The sequence below is a fragment of the Corvus kubaryi genome, unplaced genomic scaffold, assembly GCF_017639235.1.
Source record: "Corvus kubaryi isolate FWS band 111438036 unplaced genomic scaffold, C.kubaryi_AGA036_p1.0 37103, whole genome shotgun sequence".
In the NCBI taxonomy this organism is placed as follows: domain Eukaryota; kingdom Metazoa; phylum Chordata; class Aves; order Passeriformes; family Corvidae; genus Corvus; species Corvus kubaryi.
This window is the reverse complement of record NW_024581029.1, coordinates 294,530-316,689: the sequence shown is the minus strand read 5'-3', so window position 1 is coordinate 316,689 and position 22,160 is coordinate 294,530. Positions and strand designations below refer to the sequence as shown.

General features: G+C 46.4%; 2 protein-coding genes across 14 annotated transcripts in view; one reads left to right on the top strand and one right to left on the bottom strand.

Moving 5' to 3' along the window:
• Positions 1 to 17,312, top strand: part of EML6 (EMAP like 6) — a 90,969-nt gene extending 73,657 nt beyond the window's left edge. For 3 of the 8 annotated variants that reach the window (XM_042021050.1, XM_042021051.1, XM_042021052.1), the window contains 17 exons: positions 555 to 569; positions 1,791 to 1,799; positions 2,827 to 2,905; positions 3,892 to 4,021; positions 5,075 to 5,173; positions 6,366 to 6,386; positions 6,746 to 6,919; positions 7,598 to 7,806; positions 8,247 to 8,404; positions 9,040 to 9,154; positions 9,671 to 9,859; positions 10,872 to 11,092; positions 11,802 to 11,964; positions 12,450 to 12,553; positions 13,596 to 13,749; positions 14,022 to 14,122; positions 14,795 to 17,312. In XM_042021050.1, the coding sequence (XP_041876984.1) occupies positions 555 to 569; positions 1,791 to 1,799; positions 2,827 to 2,905; positions 3,892 to 4,021; positions 5,075 to 5,173; positions 6,366 to 6,386; positions 6,746 to 6,919; positions 7,598 to 7,806; positions 8,247 to 8,404; positions 9,040 to 9,154; positions 9,671 to 9,859; positions 10,872 to 11,092; positions 11,802 to 11,964; positions 12,450 to 12,553; positions 13,596 to 13,749; positions 14,022 to 14,122; positions 14,795 to 14,819 (1,966 nt within the window). In that variant the 3' untranslated portion in view covers positions 14,820 to 17,312. The remainder of the gene's footprint in view (positions 1 to 554; positions 570 to 1,790; positions 1,800 to 2,826; positions 2,906 to 3,891; positions 4,022 to 5,074; positions 5,174 to 6,365; positions 6,387 to 6,745; positions 6,920 to 7,597; positions 7,807 to 8,246; positions 8,405 to 9,039; positions 9,155 to 9,670; positions 9,860 to 10,871; positions 11,093 to 11,801; positions 11,965 to 12,449; positions 12,554 to 13,595; positions 13,750 to 14,021; positions 14,123 to 14,794) is intronic. The other 5 variants (XM_042021057.1, XM_042021055.1, XM_042021053.1 and 2 more) reach the window with 4 other exon arrangements.
• A 376-nt stretch (positions 17,313 to 17,688) lies between these two features.
• The window catches only part of RTN4 (reticulon 4), a 40,833-nt gene continuing 36,361 nt past the window's right edge, over positions 17,689 to 22,160 (bottom strand). For all 6 annotated transcript variants that reach the window (XM_042021058.1, XM_042021059.1, XM_042021060.1 and 3 more), the window contains 4 exons: positions 20,593 to 20,662; positions 19,883 to 19,929; positions 18,785 to 18,843; positions 17,689 to 18,401 (listed from right to left, as the gene is read on the bottom strand). In XM_042021058.1, the coding sequence (XP_041876992.1) occupies positions 18,359 to 18,401; positions 18,785 to 18,843; positions 19,883 to 19,929; positions 20,593 to 20,662 (219 nt within the window). In that variant the 3' untranslated portion in view covers positions 17,689 to 18,358. The remainder of the gene's footprint in view (positions 18,402 to 18,784; positions 18,844 to 19,882; positions 19,930 to 20,592; positions 20,663 to 22,160) is intronic.

Here is a 22,160-nt window from a genome sequence, read left to right as displayed (position 1 = left end):
TTTTTTTTTTTTTATTATAAAAAATTATCTTATTTTTTAACCTCACCCCCACCCCCCCTTGCCATAGTTTGGCCCTGTTCTTTAAGATCCCATCTCTTTTCTCCCTCAAGGTGCCTCACACTTCCAAAACCCCATTCCCTCAGCCCAGCTCTTGTAGTGTCCACCTGTTGTTCTCCATCCTGGTGCTGCCTGTCCACCCCACCCCTGACTGGGCTCCTCTCCCTCCATGGCTGGAGGGAATGTTCACTCGCACCTTTTCACGTTTCTGCATGAAGGTGGTGCTGAGGTTTTGTCGCTGTGGGTCTGGAGTTCTATCCCTGTCTGACACCTGTGTGTACTCGTGTGAGAACATCCTCAAGACTGCCATGAGTAACAGAAATCTTCTCTGCTGTATTCACAGTACCCAAAGAACTTGAGACCCTCGAATGTCTGACTGTGTCTTATCTTTCCCGGAACTGCTCCATCCCATAACGTAATCTAAGCGCGTTTGTTTTAAACTGCTGCAAAGAAACCGTTAATGCTTGTGTTATGTTTTAACTTGCTGTCCTTTGGAGGCAGGGAATTGTCAAGTAAGTACTGATGGGGAGCCCAGCAGAGGCCTGGATTGCTGGGAATGTGCCATGCAGGTTGCACAGGTCCAACAGGGCAAAGGGATGTCGTTTGCTGCAGTGCAAATTTCTTGTCTTGGCAGTGTCACCTTCTGTATCAAAACAAATTAGGTGTAGTCACAGGCTTGTTAAAAGTGAAATGACTTTTAAAATGTGAAAAATGTGCTGCTTTGTTTGTTTTATTGAGATAGTGATGAGGCAGTGAATGCACACGTGTGTATATATACATGGCTATGTATATATCAATGCACACAACATCTGTGCTTGTGTGTGCTGTGAGTAAATATCTATAAAAGTATCTGTGTGTGTGTGTCTCCAAATTAAGCCTCATGCTTACAATCTAGTGACTATCAAGCATGTCACAGTGGTAGTGCTCTCTTGCTTTCGTGAAGTATTTTGGCTTGCTCTTGTCATAAACTTTGATATTCCTAGGTAAAGAAATGTGGAAATGATCCAGTTTGAAATGATACTAAAACAGAAAAAAGCATACAAGAAAACAATTCTTTTTCCTAAGTGCCAATCCAGAGGCCCTCATAAATCTGGGCTGAAATGAAATAATTTATTTTGTTTTGTAATAACTTCCCCTGTCCTTTCCCTGCCGGTAACAGCACCGCTGCTCAGTCCTGCTCCACCCAGGGTCACCCCAGGGGACACGAGTGACCACTTTCTGAGGAAATAAAGGTACTTGTTCCTGTGGACAAGGCAGGACAGGCTGTCCTGGGAGTGACTTGGCCTCCCCACAGCAATCGTGGGCTAAATTGCATCTGAACTGGGATAGAGAACAATCATCCATTGTGTGCAATCTCAGCAGTGCTTAGCAGACTGTCAGCTTCCTACCAGTTCCTCTCTGTGTGGCTCCTGAAAGTAAAGGAGCCGGGGAGTCCCGTTCTGCTCCGGTGCAAAGTGGACAGGAAGCTCGGATGTAGCTTCCCTTTCCCCTCCATCCCGTAGGATCTTTAGCTCCGAGTCTGCCCAGGGATGCTAGGTGCGATGTTTCCGGGTCTGTGGACTGGTGCACTCTTTGGTTTCTGTTTTAGTTCTTGCTGGCATGCTTGGATAGCACGTGTTGTGCCCAAGGAATGACTGCTGCGCTCTGAAAGTGCTTGTGCATGAGTCTTGTGCTCAGAAGTGACACCTAAACTCTATTAAGTTTCTTGCTTGGCTTTATTTGCTGCTTACAAGGGGATCAAGGTAACTCTTTCACTCTCTTCGTGTCACGGGTCACCTGCTGATGTGCTTGTTGGTCCTTGGTGTGCCTGAGAAGTGGATTGGATTGGTTATCTCCAGCTGTGCTCTGTCTCAGAGCTCAGGTTTTCCTGCTGCCCATTCCCACAGTGCTCAGTCCCCACTGTGCCTTTAATACCTTCCATGAAAAATCCAGCTCCAGAAAAAGCAGCTCCCTATACACAAAAGGGAATTCATTCTTCTCCAATTAATTTTTTGCAAAATGGGAATTACTGGTAGTTACAGTCTCAGGACAGGAACAACTTTCACAGCGTATGGAATGTAATAGCAAGGTCACATTTTTCTGGAATCATAAGCCCTGGGAATGCTTTCCAAGTGCTTCCCTTAGCTCTGTCCCTCTTTTCCCAGCAAGATCAATAGCAGCAGCAGAGGTTATCTGGCCTTACAGACCGTTTGCACACATCAGATTTCATCTCAGCCTGTGTTCTGCATTTGTCTCTTTAGCTACTTTTAGCAACTGTAATTATATAAAAAAGCTTTGCTGGCCTTAGTCTCCTAAATTCCCTTGGATGAATGACTTGTGCATTTAAATGCAACCATTTTATTTTTAATATGATTTTGAGAAGATTTTATTGAAGCCCTGTCAAGGTTTTGGGATGGGCCTTCTCAGAAGAAGCAAGGCTGGGCAGAGGTCAACTTCCAGCTGCAGAAATTACTGTAGATCATTTCTGAAAGCACCAGTTTACCGTTATTTCATGTCAAGGATTTTTCCATGGATTTAAATCATTATGTTTTGGGGTCTTTTGAATGGTGTAAGGTTGTTTGTTCTGCCACTCATCCGCAAAGTCTACATCAATGTTTCTGCTCTTTCTATCAAAAAGTGTAGGATTTTAATCAGTTTATTTTGCAACTCTGGAAAAAGCTCATACAGGGGGCTACTGTCCATTTGCTGCTCACACATGCTGTGATTCTGAAGCTTGTATTTTACTTTCAAACATATTGATTGTCTCTCTTTTTAAAATGTTCTTTTCAGGCCACCAGTGAGCAGAGCTGCTCCTCAGCCTGAGAAACTGCGAAAGAACAATGTCAACAAAAAAAAGAAACTGGTTGAGGTCAGGATTAATACCTTTTTAATTTCTTTAAAAGTAACATGGCTGGGTGAAATCCATTTTGTGGCTTAGTGAAGGGCAGGTACAATCACAGAGTGTGTTCATTCCTGTGCTCACTGCTCAGTCCCAAGGGAGGTACAGCCAGGGCCAGCACTTTGGCCCAGGAAAAATCCTGTGTGGGATTTTGAATTATGGAATTTGCTCATTGACTTTGGAACTTCCCTTTCTCCCCAGACAACTTGTTTGAATTCCTACCTAATATGCAGAACAAGGAATATTCTGTGATCTGTGGGCAGTTTGCAATACTTGGTCTGTGGCTAATTGGGATTGTTCCCAGCGAGCTGTGATTGTGTTTGGGAGAGTCATTAAGTCTGGCTTCAGGGCTCCAAGGCAGTAACAACAATCCATTAACCATCCTCGGTTCCTGGAGGAAATTTCCTTGGCAACTGCTCGTTGTAAGCTGCAGTTACACCTCTGATTAATGTCTTAATTACAGAGTTACTTACGGCTTGCCCTGGCTTCCTTTAAGGACTTTAAGATCAGAATTTGGTCTGTGGAAATTTGGTAGTTTATGAGAATGATTTTTGAAAACTCTGCAAGTATGTCCTTTAAAATATCTGATACCCTATAGAAATACTAAACTGTGATGGGAAGAGTAATAAAACCAAGCCTGTTCTGTGAGTTGTATCTGTTTGGAATGAAAATTTACAGAACCAGAGCGCATTTATAGCCCCCATAATTATTAAAAAAAAAAAAAAAATAGTGCAGTGCTTTAGTTGACCAATTAAAGGCTGTTGATAGCCTATGATAATGTAATACCTCAATAAATGAGCAGAATGGGGATAACTAATTATTGTTTTATTATTCTATTGCCCCTACAAGATATTTGTAGTTGTGTAATTTAGAATCGTTCTTAAGTGGTCCAGACTCTGAAATCTCCTTGTTTCTTCTTTCATTTCACTCTTAATCTGTTTGTATTCCTGGAGCAGGAGCTGGCTTTAGACCACGTGTTTGGATACAGAGGATTTGACTGTCGCAACAACCTCCATTACCTGAACGATGGTGCTGACATTATTTTCCACACAGCTGCAGCAGGCATTGTCCAAAACCTCTCTACTGGTAATTCCACCTGAAACACTACTTGGAGATAAGAAAATGCTTTGCAAGGAAAATATTTTTAATTGAAAGTCTGAACTTTTTAATATTCCTGTGACTTTCCCACATTTTGCATCTTGATACAATAGCACAAACCCACTGTAGGTGGCTGGTGTGTCACTGGCAGGTTCTCATCCTGTGGCTGAAGGTATGGGAATGGCTTTCTCTCCCAGCAGGAGAGAGCCTGGCTGGTGAAGTGACCAGTACCCCCAAAAATGTGAGAAGCTGTAACATCCATAATTTCATTTTGAGTTGTTTTAGCAAAGCCATGCTCCAGGGAAGGGCACGTTCTGGTGCAATGCAGCCTGAGCAAGTTGCTCTTTGGAAGGGACAGAAATATTCCCTGCCTTTTGGGTAATGCAAAGGAGAAAAACCACCAAAAATCTATCTGGCCCTAAGTTGTGGCACCAACATCTCTGTGTCCTTCATGTCTCTCAGGAAAAGAGAGGAGTTAAAGGAATTTTGACTTGATTTTTTCCCATATGGTCCCAGCTATGCACTCAGCAGCTCTGCTGCTGAGGTGGGGCCCAGGGGGAAAAGCTGTCAGATCTGGTGGCCTTTGGGGACTCCAGTCCTAGTGCAGCCTCTGACCTGTGGGCTGGGAAACAAGCATGGCCCCATCTGTCCTTTCTGGGCCTGTTCCCTTGGGAGGCCTTTGCCTCCACTTGGCTTCCCACTCACTGCCTCAATTCACTGGCATTTCACTGGGAAGCCTGGGCTTTGCATTGGCAGTTTTGGTGTTTCTTGCAGTTTTGGTGGCTACAGGCTGTTCTTGGGCTGATTCCCTGGACATACAGAAAATTTCCCAAATATTGTATCCACCTCTGTGTGTTGATGCTTGTGTCCATGGCGCATTTTGGGAAGAGTGCCTGGGAATGAGAGCAGAGCAGCCATGGGCAGCATTAGTGCCCCCCACGCCCCCTGGGGAGTAGTAACAAGCTGCCCAGTAGTCTGTGCTTCTGTGTGGGCTCCTTCCTCGGTCCTGTGGTGACTCAAGTCCTGTTTGGATGTCATTAGGCAGCCAGAGTTTCTACCTGGAGCACACTGACGACATCCTGTGCCTGACAGTGAACCAGCACCCCAAGTACAAGAACGTGGTGGCCACCAGCCAGATCGGTACGTGACCCCCACAGCAAAGCTTTACTCACAGTTATCAGGACCCTGACTTATTTGGGGCTTTTCTGTGGAGGACTTTTACTTTTTGTTTGATTTTGAATAAGTAATCAAGCTCCAGGGTTTACTTAGGATTTCAATTCCATCTCTGATTGTGAGTGAATGGATTTCAGAGTTCTTTGTTGTGTAATCGTATTTCACAAGGCAAGATTTGATAAACTGCCTAATCATCTCAATCATCTGATTTATAGAATTTCTTCTTTCCTTCCTGTGTCCAAGGCACTGTTTAGCAGTGAGAATACACTGAGCATCATTTTCTCTGCAGGAATACAGGAGCTGTACAGAAAAGGCCAGAAACAGTGAGATCTCAGCAGAAGTTAGGGCACGTATCAGGGGACAGTTGGGAATCCATACGTATTTGTGTGTTTATTATTTACATGGAGAGTCCTGCCAGATTCCCTAGGACCTTCTGCAGGAGTAAACATTGCATGGGGAATGCAGGATGAGTTGTCCCAAGCCTTGAGAAGGATCTGCTGCCTTTCAGCTTAGTGCTGGAATAATTAACTTTATGGAGGAGAACGGGGTCAGAACGTCTCCTCAGACCATTCCGGAAGGAGAATGGAATCCATAACCGGAGGACAGGAGTCACTTAACAGGGGGCAGGGAACGGTAGTGATGAACACAGTGACAAACACAAACCCTCTGCTGCCTGTACTGAGCACGGTCACTTCAGCTGGAATGTGAAGGGAGCACCCAAACCCACACGTGGTGCCAGAGCTGTGCAAAGTGCTGATTTCTGTGACATGAAAATGCTCAAAGCCCTTTTCCTGGGCCCCAGGAGATCAGTGCTTCTGAGTTTGGCTGATACTTTGTGTACCTACAGATTCACTCCACTTTTGAATCTAATAATTTTTAAAACCTGCATGCCTTTAGCATTTCTTTTAGATACCATTTTTAAAACTTAGAAGTACTAAATATTGTTGCAATATTTGTGTATAAAAGCCAATATACCCAAAAAACTTCAACAATATTCCTGCTTATTTGTTTTGTTGATTTAATCCATATCCATTTCCAAGTTTTTAATTTTGTTTTCCTTCTGGTGCTGATGCTGGCACTTCAGCACGAGACACATGACTTATTTCACCTATTGTTTTCCCTTGGTGCTTCCTCATTTGCCATTGCTCTCACAATGCAGGTGACATGACAGAATTCCCAGGTAAGGCTGATTTGTTTGTGAATTTAGCAGTCCTGTACGAGTTCCATGTTGCCTCGTTGTATCTGTGTGAACCATGGATACAAGTGAAACATCTGCAGGCAATTTCTTTTGCATGAGGCTCTTCATGAATGTTATGTTGTTTTTTTAGAACTTGTCTGACTTCATGGACTACAATGATTCCCCCCCCGCGTGTTTTGCAAGCTATTTTGATTTCTCTTTGTTTTCCAGTAGTGCTAATCCTCAAACAAATCCAACCCCCCAACTAATGTCTGTTCAGGTTAAATGTTCTTGCAAAATGCCTGGTTTGCACTGAAGCTTTCCAGAATTAATTCACTTTTAATGCCTCTCTCTGCCCGCAGGTACAACCCCCACAATTCATATATGGGATGCCATGAGCAAGCAAACCCTTTCCATGCTGCGCTGCTTCCACACCAAAGGGGTCAATTACGTCAACTTCAGTGCCACTGGCAAACTTCTGGTGTCAGTGGGAGTCGACCCAGAACACACCATCACCGTGTGGAGGTGGCAAGAAGGTAAAACCCAGGGGGAAATCGTGTTCCTTCAGCCCAGCAGAGCTGTGCACAATGATTTGCTTTGCCTTTCACGTCTTTGAACTTCTGTGTCCTCACTCTGAGTATCCCAGCTAATCAGGTAAAAATGGCAAAGGGCTAGAAAATATGGGCAAGAAGGTAAGTTTTAAACATTTATGGTAAGTGGAAATTAAGGAAAGAATGATGCTTAACATAAAATTACATGAAATTAAGGAGAATTACTGCTTTTCTTTCCTAAAACACTTGAAATACTATGATGGAGATAGGCCTTTGGGAAGTAATTTCCAGAAAATAATTATCTTTGGAAATGGTAGAGGGGAGAGAAAAAGTGCCTCAGCCTATTAGTGTGTCCCTGTGCATTTTTCACCAGATGATATCCAACATTTCTCTTGTGTTCTCACTGACCCAGGAGACAAATTGTGTTATGAAGGCCTTAAATCTGCATTTCCTAAATCTGTGGGATACAATGGAATAACCAGGGACCTTGGGGGTTGCATTAAGATGTTTGATACACTAAATAGTGTTGGGATTTGCAGCTTTCAGCATCTGGGATCCAGATCTCTAATCCAATACCAGCTCGACTTATTTGATAAAATCATACCAGATTTTAATTTCTCAGGTAAATTCAGCTTTATTTTTATGATTTCCTAATTAAACCAGGGGCTAAAGTTGCCAGCAGGGGTGGACACCTGGAGAGGATCTTCGTTGTGGAGTTCCGCCCAGACTCCGACACTCAGTTCGTGTCCGTGGGGGTCAAACACATGAAGTTCTGGACCTTGGCTGGCAGTGCTTTGCTCTACAAGAAAGGAGTCATTGGTTCCATGGAAGATGCCAAAATGCAGACCATGCTTTCTGTTGCCTTTGGAGCAGTGAGTTCAAATTACCTGCTATGGGATTTTAGGTTACCTTTGTATTAAACCTGCAAGGGTCAGTTGTCTTTGCTGAAATCCAACCAGCACTTGTTAGTGAAATGTGGATTTAAAACCTGTGCACCTTGAGATCCTTCCTTAAATTTCCTGAGCACAAGTGGCTGAATGTCTTCTGTTAAGTTTTGTGCACACCTACTGCCCTGGCTTTTATTTTTTTTTGCTGGTTATTTAGCTGTTTAACTTAAACCACGATCTGTTACTTTGTGTATCATTTTTTCTGCTAATAGTATGTGGTGTGACACATGCCAGTGGTGCCACCAATGGTGACAGTCCAGTGTGGTTGTTAAGGACTTGTAAATTTAATTTAAAGAATTTTACTTGAAGCTGAACAAAAACGCCGAGGTGTCTGTTGTAGCAGAGGTTGCTGCTGTCTGTTGCAGAATAACCTCACCTTCACTGGTGCCATAAATGGAGATGTCTACGTGTGGAAGGATCATTTCCTGGTCAGGCTGGTGGCCAAAGCTCACACAGGACCAGTGTTCACCATGTACACGACTCTGCGGGACGGGCTCATTGTCACCGGAGGGAAGGAGAGGCCGTAAGATGCAGAATCTTCCTAAAGTGCCCAACTTCTGTCTCTCTTGTGTGGTTTTGTTTTCATTATTTATCCAGCACCCCAGAGATAAACGGTCTCTGTGCTGTAGCAGTTTCACTCTCAATTTTGCACAACCTGCCCAGATGGCTCAGTAAGTGAAGGACTAAAGGAGGACACTTGAGGGTTCCACACACGCATGTTCCATGCCAAGGACACTCTGAACCTCTTAGGGATTGGTCCAAACACCTGGATAAGGTCCTTGTTGCCTGAGCTCCTGCCATAAGTGGAGTTTTCTTCATTTGTTAGTTCTGTCAAACTACAGACAGCCTCTCCCAGTGGAGATGCTGCACGTCTTGGGGTTACCACAAGTAACATGTTTGCCAAGAAACAGAGGTTTGAGATAAGTGACAAGAGAACAGTTTGGTTTGTACAAATTATGGTGCTGTTTAAAACATGAAGTGTGAAAGCATTTAGTTTTTTGTTATTTACTTCTCATTGCATCATAGAGAAGTGTCCTTATATAGAGTGGAGGGTGGATCAATGTATATTTTGTGATTTAAGCAGAAAAGTACTGGTGGGATTGGTGGGATTTCCATGTGCAAAGGAACCATCCAGGTGACACCAGGCCTCCTTTGCAGCACGAAGGAGGGGGGAGCAGTGAAGCTGTGGGACCAGGAGATGAAGCGGTGCCGAGCCTTCCAGCTGGAGACCGGGCAGCTCATCGAGTGCGTGCGCTCCGTGTGCCGGGGCAAGGTGAGCAGCGGCCCTTCCTCCAGGGCAGCCGGGGCCGCGGGGGCAGAGGGCACAGCTCAGCTGCTTCCCCAGGCACAGCGGAGCACAGCTTCCGCTGGTTCTTTCAAAGTCACAAAACCCCCACTGGGAGTTACTGAGAGACCTTGAGCTTTGGTAAAGTGGAACACAGGAGAAATAATGGAGTAATTTGACTTGCTGCAGTCACTCCTGAGCAAGTGTTTAAACTGGAAATGAGAAAGGAGCACGTGATGCTGCGCAGGATGGACCTGTCCAGCCGACCGCTCCAGGGATGGTCTCTGTTTCACTTTGCCTGGGAATCTGACACATTCCTTGATAACACCACCACTGAAGAATGTTGTTTTGTATTTCCAATCCAAGTAGCCATTAACCAATTCCAAACTTCCTCTGTTTATGCTTTTTCCAAGTATTTGCTAAGAAAGCCCTGGAAGTTTAAACCATGGCAGTTACTGTTACACTGACCATCTGTCTCCGCTCTTTTTCTTTGGCTACAAACAGGGGAAAATCTTAGTGGGAACGAAAGATGGAGAAATCCTTGAAGTAGGAGAAAAAAATGCTGCCTCAAACTTGTTAATTGACTGTCACATGGAAGGGGAAATCTGGGGCTTGGCAACTCACCCCTCCAAAGACATATTTATCTCTGCAAGCAACGACGGAACAGCCAGGATCTGGGACCTGTCGGACAAAGTGAGTACTGTGAACGTAAAGGTGTGTGATTAAAAATGAACATTTTATCCAAGCATCCATTTTCCACCTGTGCCTTTGAGCAGCCCTGGAATGAGAGCAGGATTTTGCCTCTGTCCTGAGCAGGGTTTGGTCCTGTTTTGCCCCAGTTCTTGCCTTGCTGTGAGTGCAAAGGCGAATCCTTGCTGTGGGAGAGGTGCTGGGCTGTCCCACAGCCAGCACTCCCAGAGGAATGCGGGGATTCACCAGCACACCTGCCCTTGGAGTGCCTCTTGTTGGGCATTGCTTATTTTAATCTAAATCTGCAGGCTGGGGGATCAAGGAGGCATTTTAATTCCATGTTGCCAGTCCGGGTGACACAAATTGTGCTGTCACACACAGAGCCCCTGCCCATCATTCCACCTTCCTGGCAGGCATGGATCCCTCCTCTTCAGAGCCTTCCTTTGGAGCTCAGCATGTTGCCTCAGGGGTTTTTCCAAGTCAGATTGACTAACAACAACCATTTTAAAAAATAACGAATAAAACATTAATTAAAAAAAAACCTACCAGGAAGGTTTCTGCTTATTTTAGCCAGCATAAACCTTTTCACACGGTTGCTACCTGAGCTGACAAGGATAATTTTTAATGAGGAAAATTAATATATTATAAATACAACCAGCTAGGTGAAAATGTAAGAGCTTTCTAGGATGTTTTCACATATCCAATGAAATGGGAAAGCTCTGTGCCAGTCAGCAGTTGTTGCAGCTGTCAAAGTCACCTTTGAAACAAAGTAGGAAATTGGTTTTTCAGCTCTTTCTGCTAAACAGACCTTCGTCTGGTGTGAAACTGGATGTCACCCTACAAAATAATGCAAACATGAAGCCCCCATCTGAATCACATCTCGATTTTGAAGTCTGCTTAGTGACAGATGCCTGGTGGGATGCGAGTCTCGGTGTGACATTTCAGGTTTATGTTTAGAGGGAAACAGAGATGATTTGTTTTGAATTAAGTGAGTTTTATACTTTGTGTTTGGAAGCTTTCCGTGTGCTGGGGAGGTGTGAGCCTGTTGCGTGTGTCCCCGCAGAAGCTGGTGAACAAGGTGAGCCTGGGGCACCCCGCGCGCTGCGCCGCGTACAGCCCCGACGGCGAGATGGTGGCCATCGGCATGAGGAACGGAGAGTTCGTCGTCCTGCTGGTCAACAGCCTCAAGGTGTGGGGCAAGAAGCGGGACAGGAAGTCTGCAATTCAGGACATCAGGTAGGAAGTGCTCAAAATACACGGCTCTGGCTCAAGGAAATGGCCATCGAGTCCCAGGTGCATTTGCAGAGGTTTTCTTAGTCCATGTTTGTTGAAACCTGTGTGAGCTGGAGAGGGGCATTGTGGTGGTGCATGAATTCAGTTACATCCACACTGCACAGCTGTGATTATGGGAATTAATTTTCCAAATTGCAGTTTCTGTCACTGACTCCCAGAGGATTAGTGTCACTCTGCACACTGTGCTGTGGCTTTATGTGAGTGCAATATTAACATCACTTAACTACAAACAATATAGAAGAGAGCCATGGAATGGTCTAGGTTGGAAGGGGCCTTAAAGCTCATCCAGTGCCACCCCCTGCCATGGCAGGGACACCTCCCACTATCCCAGGTTGCACCAAGCACCGTTCAACCTGGCCTTGGACACTTCCAGGGATGGGGCAGCCACAGCTTCTCTGGGCAGCCTGTGCCAGGGCCTCCCCACCCTCACAATATTCCTTCCCAATATCCCATCTAACCCTGCCCACTGTTAGAGATATCTTTAGTCTTCCTCTGCTGTTAAGCAACAAGGTTTCATTTGAGTTCTGTCTTGCTGTCAATAGAAGACTTTTCATGTTTTCCAGTAAACAAAGTTACTGTTAGCATGAGAAACAAAATCGAATCTTGCACCAAAACAGGCAGTGACATCCCCTCTCCATGTTTCATTGTCTAGAATCAGCCCAGATAACAGGTTTTTGGCAGTGGGCTCACAAGAACATACTGTGGATTTTTATGATCTCACTCAAGGCACAACCCTAAACCGAATTGGCTACTGCAAGGACATTGCCAGTTTTGTCATACAGATGGACTTCTCTGCAGACAGCAGGTATATCCAGGTACGTCTGGGATAGCCCCTGGAGTGCTCAGATTTCTTGTGCCACCATAAGGAGATGGAGGCATGAGCTGTGCTAAGAGCAAAGCATTATCCCAGGTTAATGGAACACGTACAACACTGAAAAGGAAATTGTGGATTATAACCATGCAAAAGCAGTTCTCTTCCTCTCTGAGCCTGGGAGAGAGAGGGTTAATTTGGGGGGTTTCCTTTAGAAATGTTTCCAATTTAGTAAAATTGGGTTGAGATAAAGTAAAGTATAGAAGTGAAAGAAAATCTGTCAGCTCTGAACACCTCCTTCCATCATCATCCTGTGACATTGTTATTCCTTCATATGGCACATGTTGAATTCCAGCTAATGAGGAAAAAAGAGAAATGTTATCCCTAGATGTTTAATTCCTCATAAAACCTGGTGAGACTGCTGGAAATCTTAAAGAAAAATATGTTATTTATAGCAGAGCTTCCAGGCTTTTCCTTTTCCACTCTCAGGTATCCACAGGAGCCTACAAGCGTCAAGTTCATGAGGTGCCACTGGGAAAGCAAATCACAGACCCTGCAGTCATAGAGAAAATCACCTGGGCCACATGGACCAGGTAACACCCAACGAGAGCGTGGGGCCAGCACTGGGACCAGGGCACAGGTTTGAGTGTGGAAATGCTGACATGTCCCCAGGGCCTGGCAAACCTGCGAGCGCACCCGGGCTCTGCTTCCTCAGAGCTCCACCTGACACCCTTGGGATTTTACACACAGCTGTGGCTGTTTGGTGTCCGTAGTAATTAGTGCTGTGCTAATTACACCAGGGGCTGTCACAGAGCCACAGTGGCTAGTTGCCACTTGTCCCTGGCCCCTCCCATGCCTCTGGGCCCCTCCAGGCTGCCTTGTCACACATCAGCAAACACCAGCAGCACAGAAGGCCTGGAAATGTGCACTGATTGTGTTAAGGAGTTTTGAGTGTCATTGGAATACATTTCCTGATGTGGATGAACACAGGAATCTCCCCCCAGCATTGCAGAACTGTGGCTGTGCTCTTCCTGTGAGAAGTGGGACAGGCCAAAGGGAGAGCTGACAGTGGGTGAGAACCAGGCAGGGCGAGGAGAAGGTAAATGAGAATCCTCCTACTCTGACTGCTCTGCTGGCATAAAAATCTGCCCCAAATTCCCTATTCTTGAGGACTCCTGACAGCTGGTGGGAGGGGCAGATGCCTCAGTCAGTGACTCTGGGTAAATGATTACAGAGAACTGACGCCAGGGGCAGAACACTGATTTCTGAGAAAGAGTCGACATCCAGACAAGCATTCCCTCATTCAGGAACTCATGGCTAAGGGAACACTGCACTCAGAAATCCTGGGCGGAGGCTCACAGACACCAAAGCTGCAGAAGATGCTGGCATAGAATGATGGCAATGGTTTCATGGGAAATAAACCTCAGGGTTTATGGATAGAGATTGCCTTAAGAATCACACAAAAATGATGTGTGGCCAGGATGAGCTCAAGGCAATCATTTAGAGGGGACAATTTTATTTTAAATGCAGGGATTTTTTATTCCTGAGCTGTGTTGGCTCAGCACCCTGTGGAAGAGCAGCAGCAAGTTAAGTCTTATGGTCTAATGTCTTTTATTTACCTTGGTTTTGGAACAGCATTCTTGGAGATGAAGTCATTGGGATCTGGCCACGAAATGCAGATAAAGCAGATGTCAACTGCGCCTGTGTGACCCACGCTGGCCTGAATATAGTCACGGGAGACGACTTCGGGCTGGTGAAGCTGTTTGACTTCCCATGCACAGAGAAATTTGTAAGTGCCTGTTTTATTTTCATCTGAGCAGCTTTTGCTTTTCCCAAACTCCTCAGCACCAGTTACAGCACCCAACCAGCGTCATCCATCCCTGGGAAACTCCTACAGCATCCAAGCTGCTTGGGCTGTCCCCTGGGCAGCTCCTACAGCATCCAAACAGCACAATCCATCCACAGGCAGCTCCCACGGAGTGAAAAGGCCTCGGGCTCAGGATGGCTGTGGGCACAGAGCTGTGCCTGGTGCCATCCCTGAGCTGCTGTCCTGTCCCACAGGCCAAACACAAGCGGTACTTCGGGCACTCGGCACACGTCACCAACATCCGCTTCTCGCACGATGACAAGTTCGTGGTGAGCACCGGAGGGGACGACTGCAGGTAACTGGGGCCGCAGTGGGGCACGGGGAACAGGAGGAACAACACACACAGAGACAGAGCCAGTGCCAGACAGATGGAGACTGAGACACACACGCACACAGGGACACAGCACACAGAGCCACACAAACACAGACACACAGGGCCATGCACACAGACCAGAGTCACACACACACACACACAATCACACACAGCCGCAGTAATGTGACACACACAGACACCCCCCCACACTTGCACTGCACATACACAGTGCACAACCACAGTGTGCACACATGGCCATGCAGTGTGCTCACACAGCAGGCGTGCATACACACAGTGCACACACACTGTAGCTCCACAGGGCACACACAGAGATGCACAAAGAGAACACTGACGTGCACGGTGCACACACAGACACTCTGCACACACACACAGTGCACACACAGAGACACATAAAGTGTGCACACACTGCACACATACACAGTGCACACACACACAGGACACATTCAGACACAGTAAACACAGCCCCCAGCTGCAGAGGCGCACACACACAGGAGTAGTGACAGTGTGCACGGAGTGTAGTTCACACACACACACACACACAGAATGTATTCGCACCCAGTGTGTTTATCTTCCGCTCCTGTCTCACTGGGCTGTGCTGAAGGCCGATGCCTGCTCTCCCTCCTGTCTCCACAGTGTGTTCGTGTGGCGCTGCCTCTGAGCAGCCTCTGGCTGCTGCTGTCCTGCCCTGGTGAGGGCTGCGCTGGCTGGGACAGCTGGGGATGCCCCTCCAGCTGCAGGAATCCCAGCCCTGCTGCAGGCTGACATTTCCAGATCACTCATCCCAACGTACTGACAGGGAATGGGAGCTGGCGTTGGAAAGCCCGACGCCCTTGCGAAGGAAGCTGAGGTTTGAAGGGTAACCTGGGGATCCCAAAGGGATGAACAGTTCACTCACAAAGCTGCTTTTGCCTAATACTGTGTTGTTCAAACCATGTCTGAAAAGGGAGAAAACATTGACAAAAGGCTGGGCCCTTTAATTTCCAAATTTGTGGCTTGAACAAAGTTCAAGAAGTGGGTGGGTTTTAACCACACCTGCTTAAAACTCCAATTTGGTGCACTCAGTAAAGCTGGGAGCATTTAACGAGCAGGCTGGGGAGGGGGGAGGCCACCCTTCAGCTTTCATTAATTGAAGGAGCAAAGTAACCTTTTTTTTTAAGTCCATTTTGTTTTTAAATATATATACTTGGCAGAATTTTCTATCCATGAAGTGCCTTGGAATAATTTTCTAGTAGTTTGGGCGGCAGCTTTGCCTCCCCCCACCTGCTTTCCACACACGGTGCTATGACTCTCACCCAGAGGAGGGCTAAACCATTCTCACCTTTTCCAGCTGGGTACTTACATTATCCCTGGTTTCTGCTTGGTTTCTATACCTTCACAAGTGAATTCCCCACTGTTTCGGACAGCGAGCGGCTCTGTGCTGTCAGCAGGCCAAAGTGACGGCATTCCAGTTCCTGGGCAGCTGCTCCTGCAGCCAGCAGAGAGTGCAAGCTGAACTCCAACAGTGAGTGAGAGGAGAGGGTTTGGACAGACTTGGTTCAAGACATTTTAACACCAAGACTGAGGGAGCCATTCCCCAAGTGTTCCTGCATGCTCCCCATTTCTGGGAAAATGTGCTTTACACTCCTACAGGCAGTGGCCAGCCAGAATCTCGGCCTGGTAGGAAAGCCTCCATCAGTCCCTATTTCCTGTTCTGGAGGGGTATCCTAAGCCTCCAAAGGAATCCCTGGAATGTCCCTATAGCAGGGCTGTGTGTGTCCTCCAGCCAGTCCGTGCTGCTTGTAAGCAGAACATAAAATCCCCAGTACCAGGAAATGCAGGTTTTTTTTTTTGGGAAAAGTTCATCCTGGCTCACTCTGGCCTCCTCTCCCCATCCCTGCTTTTCCCTCACCCCAAAGAGCGCCTTGTCCTGGCCTGGGGGACAGCTGACACTGTGGGGAAGTGGAACCACAGACAGATATTCCCAAAAGGCAACTCAAGCCCATCACTACTTTTTTACAACATTTTGTCAAAACCAAAAACTCAAGGGACAGTGGACTTGGAGAAAGTTTAGAAAGGAATAGCAGATATGGGCAGTATCGAAATGTGTATTTAAGCTATTTAAGATTCCAGGCATGGAACAACATCCATAGTTTGGAATTATCTTTCTTAATTAAAAGAAATAAAGGCCAAAATAAACCATTTAGACTTACATGTAGTCTCTGAAAAGCAATAGTGCTTTAGTCCCAGTTCAGGACAATAGGATTTTGAACTCTGGAACCTTCCTGCCAGTCCGTTTCTGCTGCCCACCTCTGCATAGAAAAGTAGCAAAAACATCCCATTAAAGGAGTGGATTCCTGTTTAACACACAAAGTGCTTCAGCAACCTCAAAGAATCACCTTTTTTTTTTTACAATTGAATTTATTAATGCCTTATATGACTATACAGCAGAGCAGTTTGTCAGATACACAGTACGAGTCCCTATGCAGTCTTTTTTTTAAAGAAACCTTCGGGATCAAATCCTGTTCTGTCAGGTGCTGCCAGCAGTGGGCACCTCTGCCTATGTTGTAACCACTCATGTTTGCCTTCCTTCCGTGTTGATTGTATCCCAAATAAAACCAGTTGTGTGGCAGAATGAATTAACCAACAGTGATGTGAGAAATATCTTCAAGCAATAGTGTCTGTCAGGAAAACACTTACGGTTTGTATGTTTCTATGGTCTGGCTTCCTGTATGAAATGCTCAGAAGTGATGCTGTATTTCACGGTAAACTGAAATAGTAATGCATGAATTTGTATTTTTCAATGGCCAAGAAGCCATTCATTTAAAATCTGCATCTCAAATAAATTTGTACACAAGTTTTCAATATCCAGCTCTTAAATCAACACATTGACCTGGAAAGATTACTGGGACTTATTTCCTTCAAACTTGAAAATGGCATTGACCACTCCTGTCTCGGAAGTCCAAGAACCCAACACCCTCCAGAGCTCCCTGGGACCCTGGAGCTGCCCCTGAGCAACTCCTTCACACTGCAGAGAGAGAAAAGGGACCGTGACAAACCCACCCTGCACCGCGCTCTACTCGGACACTACTGCCACCACCATGGACAATGGATATTTATCACAACGACCTTCAAATAAACACAAATGTATTAAACTTGCCTCAAGAAAGCCAAATACCGGTCTTATTTTATGTCTATAAGCTTTATTGATACTTGGGGTTTTGGGGTTGGTTTGGTTGGGTTTTTTTTTTTTTTTGCTTTTTTGTTGGGTTTTTTTTTTACATTTCACAATGCATTCCACAGACTTAGTTCAGTACAGCTCAAACTGCAAGTGTATAAATTTTCACTTATCATTTCTTGCATAACAGGACAGGGCTTTAAGTTTCCAAACAACATTTGCAGCATTAGATACTCGGTCCACAGATTATCAGAGTCTGAGAGCTGGAGAATTATTTGCTCAAGATCAACTACTGTACGTTTGTGCAACAAAGTGTATGCTGTAATTTTCTTTTACTCTATGTGGAGGTTCTTTGTTCATCTCTCTTTTGTTGTTTCCAACAGATGCCAGTGTTTACAGAGACTTTTTAGTTTCTCAAGCTTGTGTGCTCTGGAGCTCGTCCAGGCCTCAGTCAGTTCTCTGAAGTACAAAGCACTGTGGAGCAGCTGAAAGATCTAAGCTTTGTGAAACACATATATATATATTGGCAATTGATAAAACAATAAAATCACAATACAGCTATACTCATACCAAAAAGGCAAGATTTTTCAAAACTTGCTAAACTGGTATATTCTTCTAAAACATCTCATTTTAGAAAAATCTGCATCAATCTACACAGACCATACACAGTGCACAAACTGGGAAGTGTTCTCCTCTGCCCCACCTGCTCTACACCTCCGGAACGCAGCAGGAACTACCTCTGATGAAGCAAATGTACAGCTGTCTCAGTCGTTTGTATTAGCCAGTGCTGCACACAGGATAAGGAAAGATGATTAGTTTTAGATCCATACATAGCAGCTTACAATACTTAAGATGATGAAACACATGGCAGTCAAAACAGTTATTTTTCCTCAAACACTGCGTTGCTAAAAAATAAAGATCTGTGAAATTGCACTGCAATGTCAAGGGGTTTGCTATTCCCTGACCCTCCCCGTGTAAATCCAATGAGTATTTTTCCCCCTTAAAAGATGAACTTCCTATTGGTAAGTTGCTTCAGGCTTCTTTTACTCAGTTTTGCGCTTCAACCCCGGGATCTTTGCTTGGATCCTGAAAGAGGAAGAAGGAAACAGACAAAAGTAAGTTTGAGTAACAGACAAAAAAGAGAAGGTTAAACTCAATCTTAGAAAGAGCAACGTGTGAGAAGAACCCTCACAACACACAGTTTTTTCCTCAGAGCCCAATGAAACTGCTGAGCTCCTCACTCCCTGCCCTCAGCTGCACCTGCTGAGGGGCTCAGGTGCCACTCATGGGTTGAAATACACAGATTTCCATTAGAAATAATAGAGGCTCATTTCCTAACCAGTCCAGACTTAGAGACCTCTTAGACCCCATGGCCTGGCACATGGAGAACACATTAGTCCTAGACAGGAGTGCCACATGTGCCAGGCACTGTCATCAGTCCAAAGGGAAACAAACCCAAACCAACTCACTTGGCCATGGCATCTTTGACATTCTTGTTCACAAGTCCCAGGTAATGGTCAATTTGGGCCTGGAATAGAAGCAGACAGAAGTTACAGTCGAGTTCCCCTTTTGCAGCCTGGCAGAGTCCCACAGAACTCTGGGGCAAGTGGGAGCTCAAGCCAGGGGTATTTCCCAGGGTGATGCCAGAACTCCAAGAATGCACCCACCAGAATCAATCCCTGGCTTCTCCCTGGTCCATCAATCCCCAGTTGTGGATGCAGGGCTGGGCCCCTCTGGGCCCCACAGGAGCAGCAAAAGCTGCTTAGCTGGGCTGGGCCAGGTAACCAGCTTAGGCTGCAGCCTGGCCAGAGGATTGAGCAGCTTGGGCTAAGCCCCACACACACTGCCCATGCTCCTGCCTTGGGGCTCCAGGGCTCCCTTTCCCCGTGGGGAAGGAGCTGGGGCAGGACCCCATGAGGCTTCACCATCTGCTCCTGCCTCCCCCCAGTCCCCGCCCGGCCCACGGCGGCCTCGTTGCTGAAAGGGGAGACAAACAGCTAAGCCAGAGCTGGCTCCCCCCTCCTGTGCAGTGACCTGCCCAAGATCAGCCCTGGCCATAATTTGATCAAAAGCATTTTACTTTGGCTCCTTCTTCCCTCCTCCTTTTACATGGGAGTCTCTCCCTAAGAGCAGCACTGGACTAGACCAAGCAGCTCCCACCTCCTGTTTTTGCCAGGGCTACAAATTCCACAGAGCTTTGGGACACCAATCCCGAATAGCAGCTCCAAGAGGTACAGCAGGATTAACACACCATACCCTGTGCTGCTCCAGTCCTGACCAAGGCTGGACCAGCAGAAAAGGCCTCCAAGTTCATCCAGCCTTTTCCAGGACTTTTTGCTGGGGAAACTTCTTCCACTTCTACCAAGCAGGAAAAGGGAAAGCACACACAATCTGAACTTCAAACTGAACTAGCTTTCCCTGGCCCTGGCTCCTGGGTAAAGGCCTATTTTAAAAGGCTTTAAATATTTCAGAAGACTGAAATTAATTTTAATTAATTATTTGCTTCTGGTTTTGCTTCACCAGAGCTGATTTTATGAAACATTTAATGAATTCTATTAAACACTCACCTGATGTCTCTCATAAATAACAGGAACACTGAAGAGCGAAATCAAAGCTGGAAAAGAGCACGTCACATGTATAAATATTGAGAACAGGGATGGTGTTCAGGCAGAACAAGAACTGGTTTCCACACCTCAGCATGTCTTGCAAAAAGGTACAAGAACAAGGAGTAACTAAGCCCCACGCACCAATTGTTGGCCAGTAAATTCAATAATCCCTGTTAAGGAGAGCCTGGGCTGTTCTCCAGGTCTCACCACAGTACAAGTCTGGTCACAGGCCATTTTTTCACTGTGGGTTATGCAAATTCTTCCCAAAGGCTGCTCAGGCATCAGTTGGTTCTGACACCTGAAGCCAGCCTGCTCTGGGATACAAGAAATTAAATCCTGCAGTGGGACAGGGCCACAGCAAATCTTGCACTTCCTCCAAAGCCCCAGCACAGCAAGGACATTCAGGGCAGGTTGACCCTGACATGGACAAGCACAGCAAACCTGCCTGTAAACAGTGTAATGTCTGGATACCAGCAATCCCAAGGAATTCAACAACACAAAAGTACCTGTTCTGTTGTGTTACCCAAAAAAAAAAAAAAAAAAAAAAAAAAAAAGGACCTAAAAGTGCAACATCTTAAGGCTACAGATCAGCCTCCCAGTGTTGACCAGACCCCACTGCTTTCCCAGGGTTATTTTGTGTGCCTGGTGTGTAACACAATGCAAACACTTACCCAGGATCAGTAATGTCAGACCATTGAACAAGGCACCAACATAAGTGAAAACCCACATCAACACTGCGAACTGCAAGGGAAAAAGAGCCCGTCAGCACCCAGTCTGTGACCAGGACACTCCACAGTCTGCTGTAAACACAAACTAACCAGCCCCAAACTGCACTTCACCCCTGTACAGCTCCTGTAACCAGAGCTGGGTGATGAGATGGCTGAAGGATTCAGTAATAGGATACGTGGCCTCCTGCGTCCAGGTCACGGGGCTGAATTCAGCCCGAGTCAGCAGTGACCAAACACTGCCCTGTGCCTTCACAGGGCACTGCCAATTCCATGGTGAGGAATGATGGGCAAACACAGCTCCTACCTCCCATCCTCCAGAGAGAGGAGACAGGCCAGGCTAGGAGAGGCCAAAGAGCTGGTGCACGACAGAGCCAGAGAGAAAGGGGGTCACCTGTGTGTGTGGTGGCCCTGCTGCCACCCAAGTGCCCACCCACCTGCCCAGCCACGCTCTGACCAGACCAGGCAGAGGCTCTGTTTCATCAGGAAAAGCCCGTCTGGAAGGTAATGGGCTAGGGTGGGCTTAAAAAAACCCAAAGGCACTTTGGATATTATATTGGATATTATATAATAAAAACATTTAGGAAAGAGAGGAGTCAACAGTGCTCCAGCTGGCTCCAGGTCAGAATCAAGCTCAGAGGCAAAGACATCCCTAAAGCCCCACACTGCCATCACTGCTGGCTCCCTATCCCAGCCCTGTTCCCCCTCCCTGCTGACAGCACTTGTCCCGCTCCCAGGGGGACACAGGCTCTGCTTCCCAGCTCCACACAAAGGTCTGCCCACGTTTAGTGCCAGGCGGAGTGTCCCAGGCACACCTCTGACCTATAGCAGTGGGAAGGGGCCAAGGGCTGCCAGCTCTATTTTGGGGCAGCATTCCTCGCAAGGAAAATCAGCCGCTTTCTTCTAGAGTTGCAGGGCTGGTGAGGAGCTGAGCAGCAGCCAGAACAGTGGCTTTCCCAGTGTTTACTCCTTGCTCTGCACAGAGCAGAGATCTCCAGCCCCTGGTCAGCTCTGCACACAGGGTTGTTTTCCAGCAGAACCCTAGACAGGCACCACACGAAGGCTGGCACTGGCACTAGGAAGGGCAGACCTGGGCACAGTGAACAACCCAAGGTGGAAACACTCCCAACAGCAGGAGCTGCACCCAAGGAAAGGATGGGTACAGAGTGCTGGCAAGGAAAACAATGCACAGTGCAGGACTGTGGGCGTGGGCCAGGATGCTGGTAACTGGCCTGCAGCCAAGGTACTCTGAACTTAGGTATCCCAACATCCAATTTTAGCTTATCAAAAGATGTAAAATATCCAAACCAAACAAAATCAACAGCCAGCAACAAGATAAGGGCATGACAATCAATACAAGTTTAATTCCATGATCCCCACAATGAAATCGAGTTGACTTCAAGAGCTTCACTCAAAACTGATCCTGTTCAAAATTCAGGTGCATTAACTGCAAGTGATGCAGTTCTTCATCTGTCAGCACTTTTGAGATGTGACAAAGGAGCACCAGGGAGGGG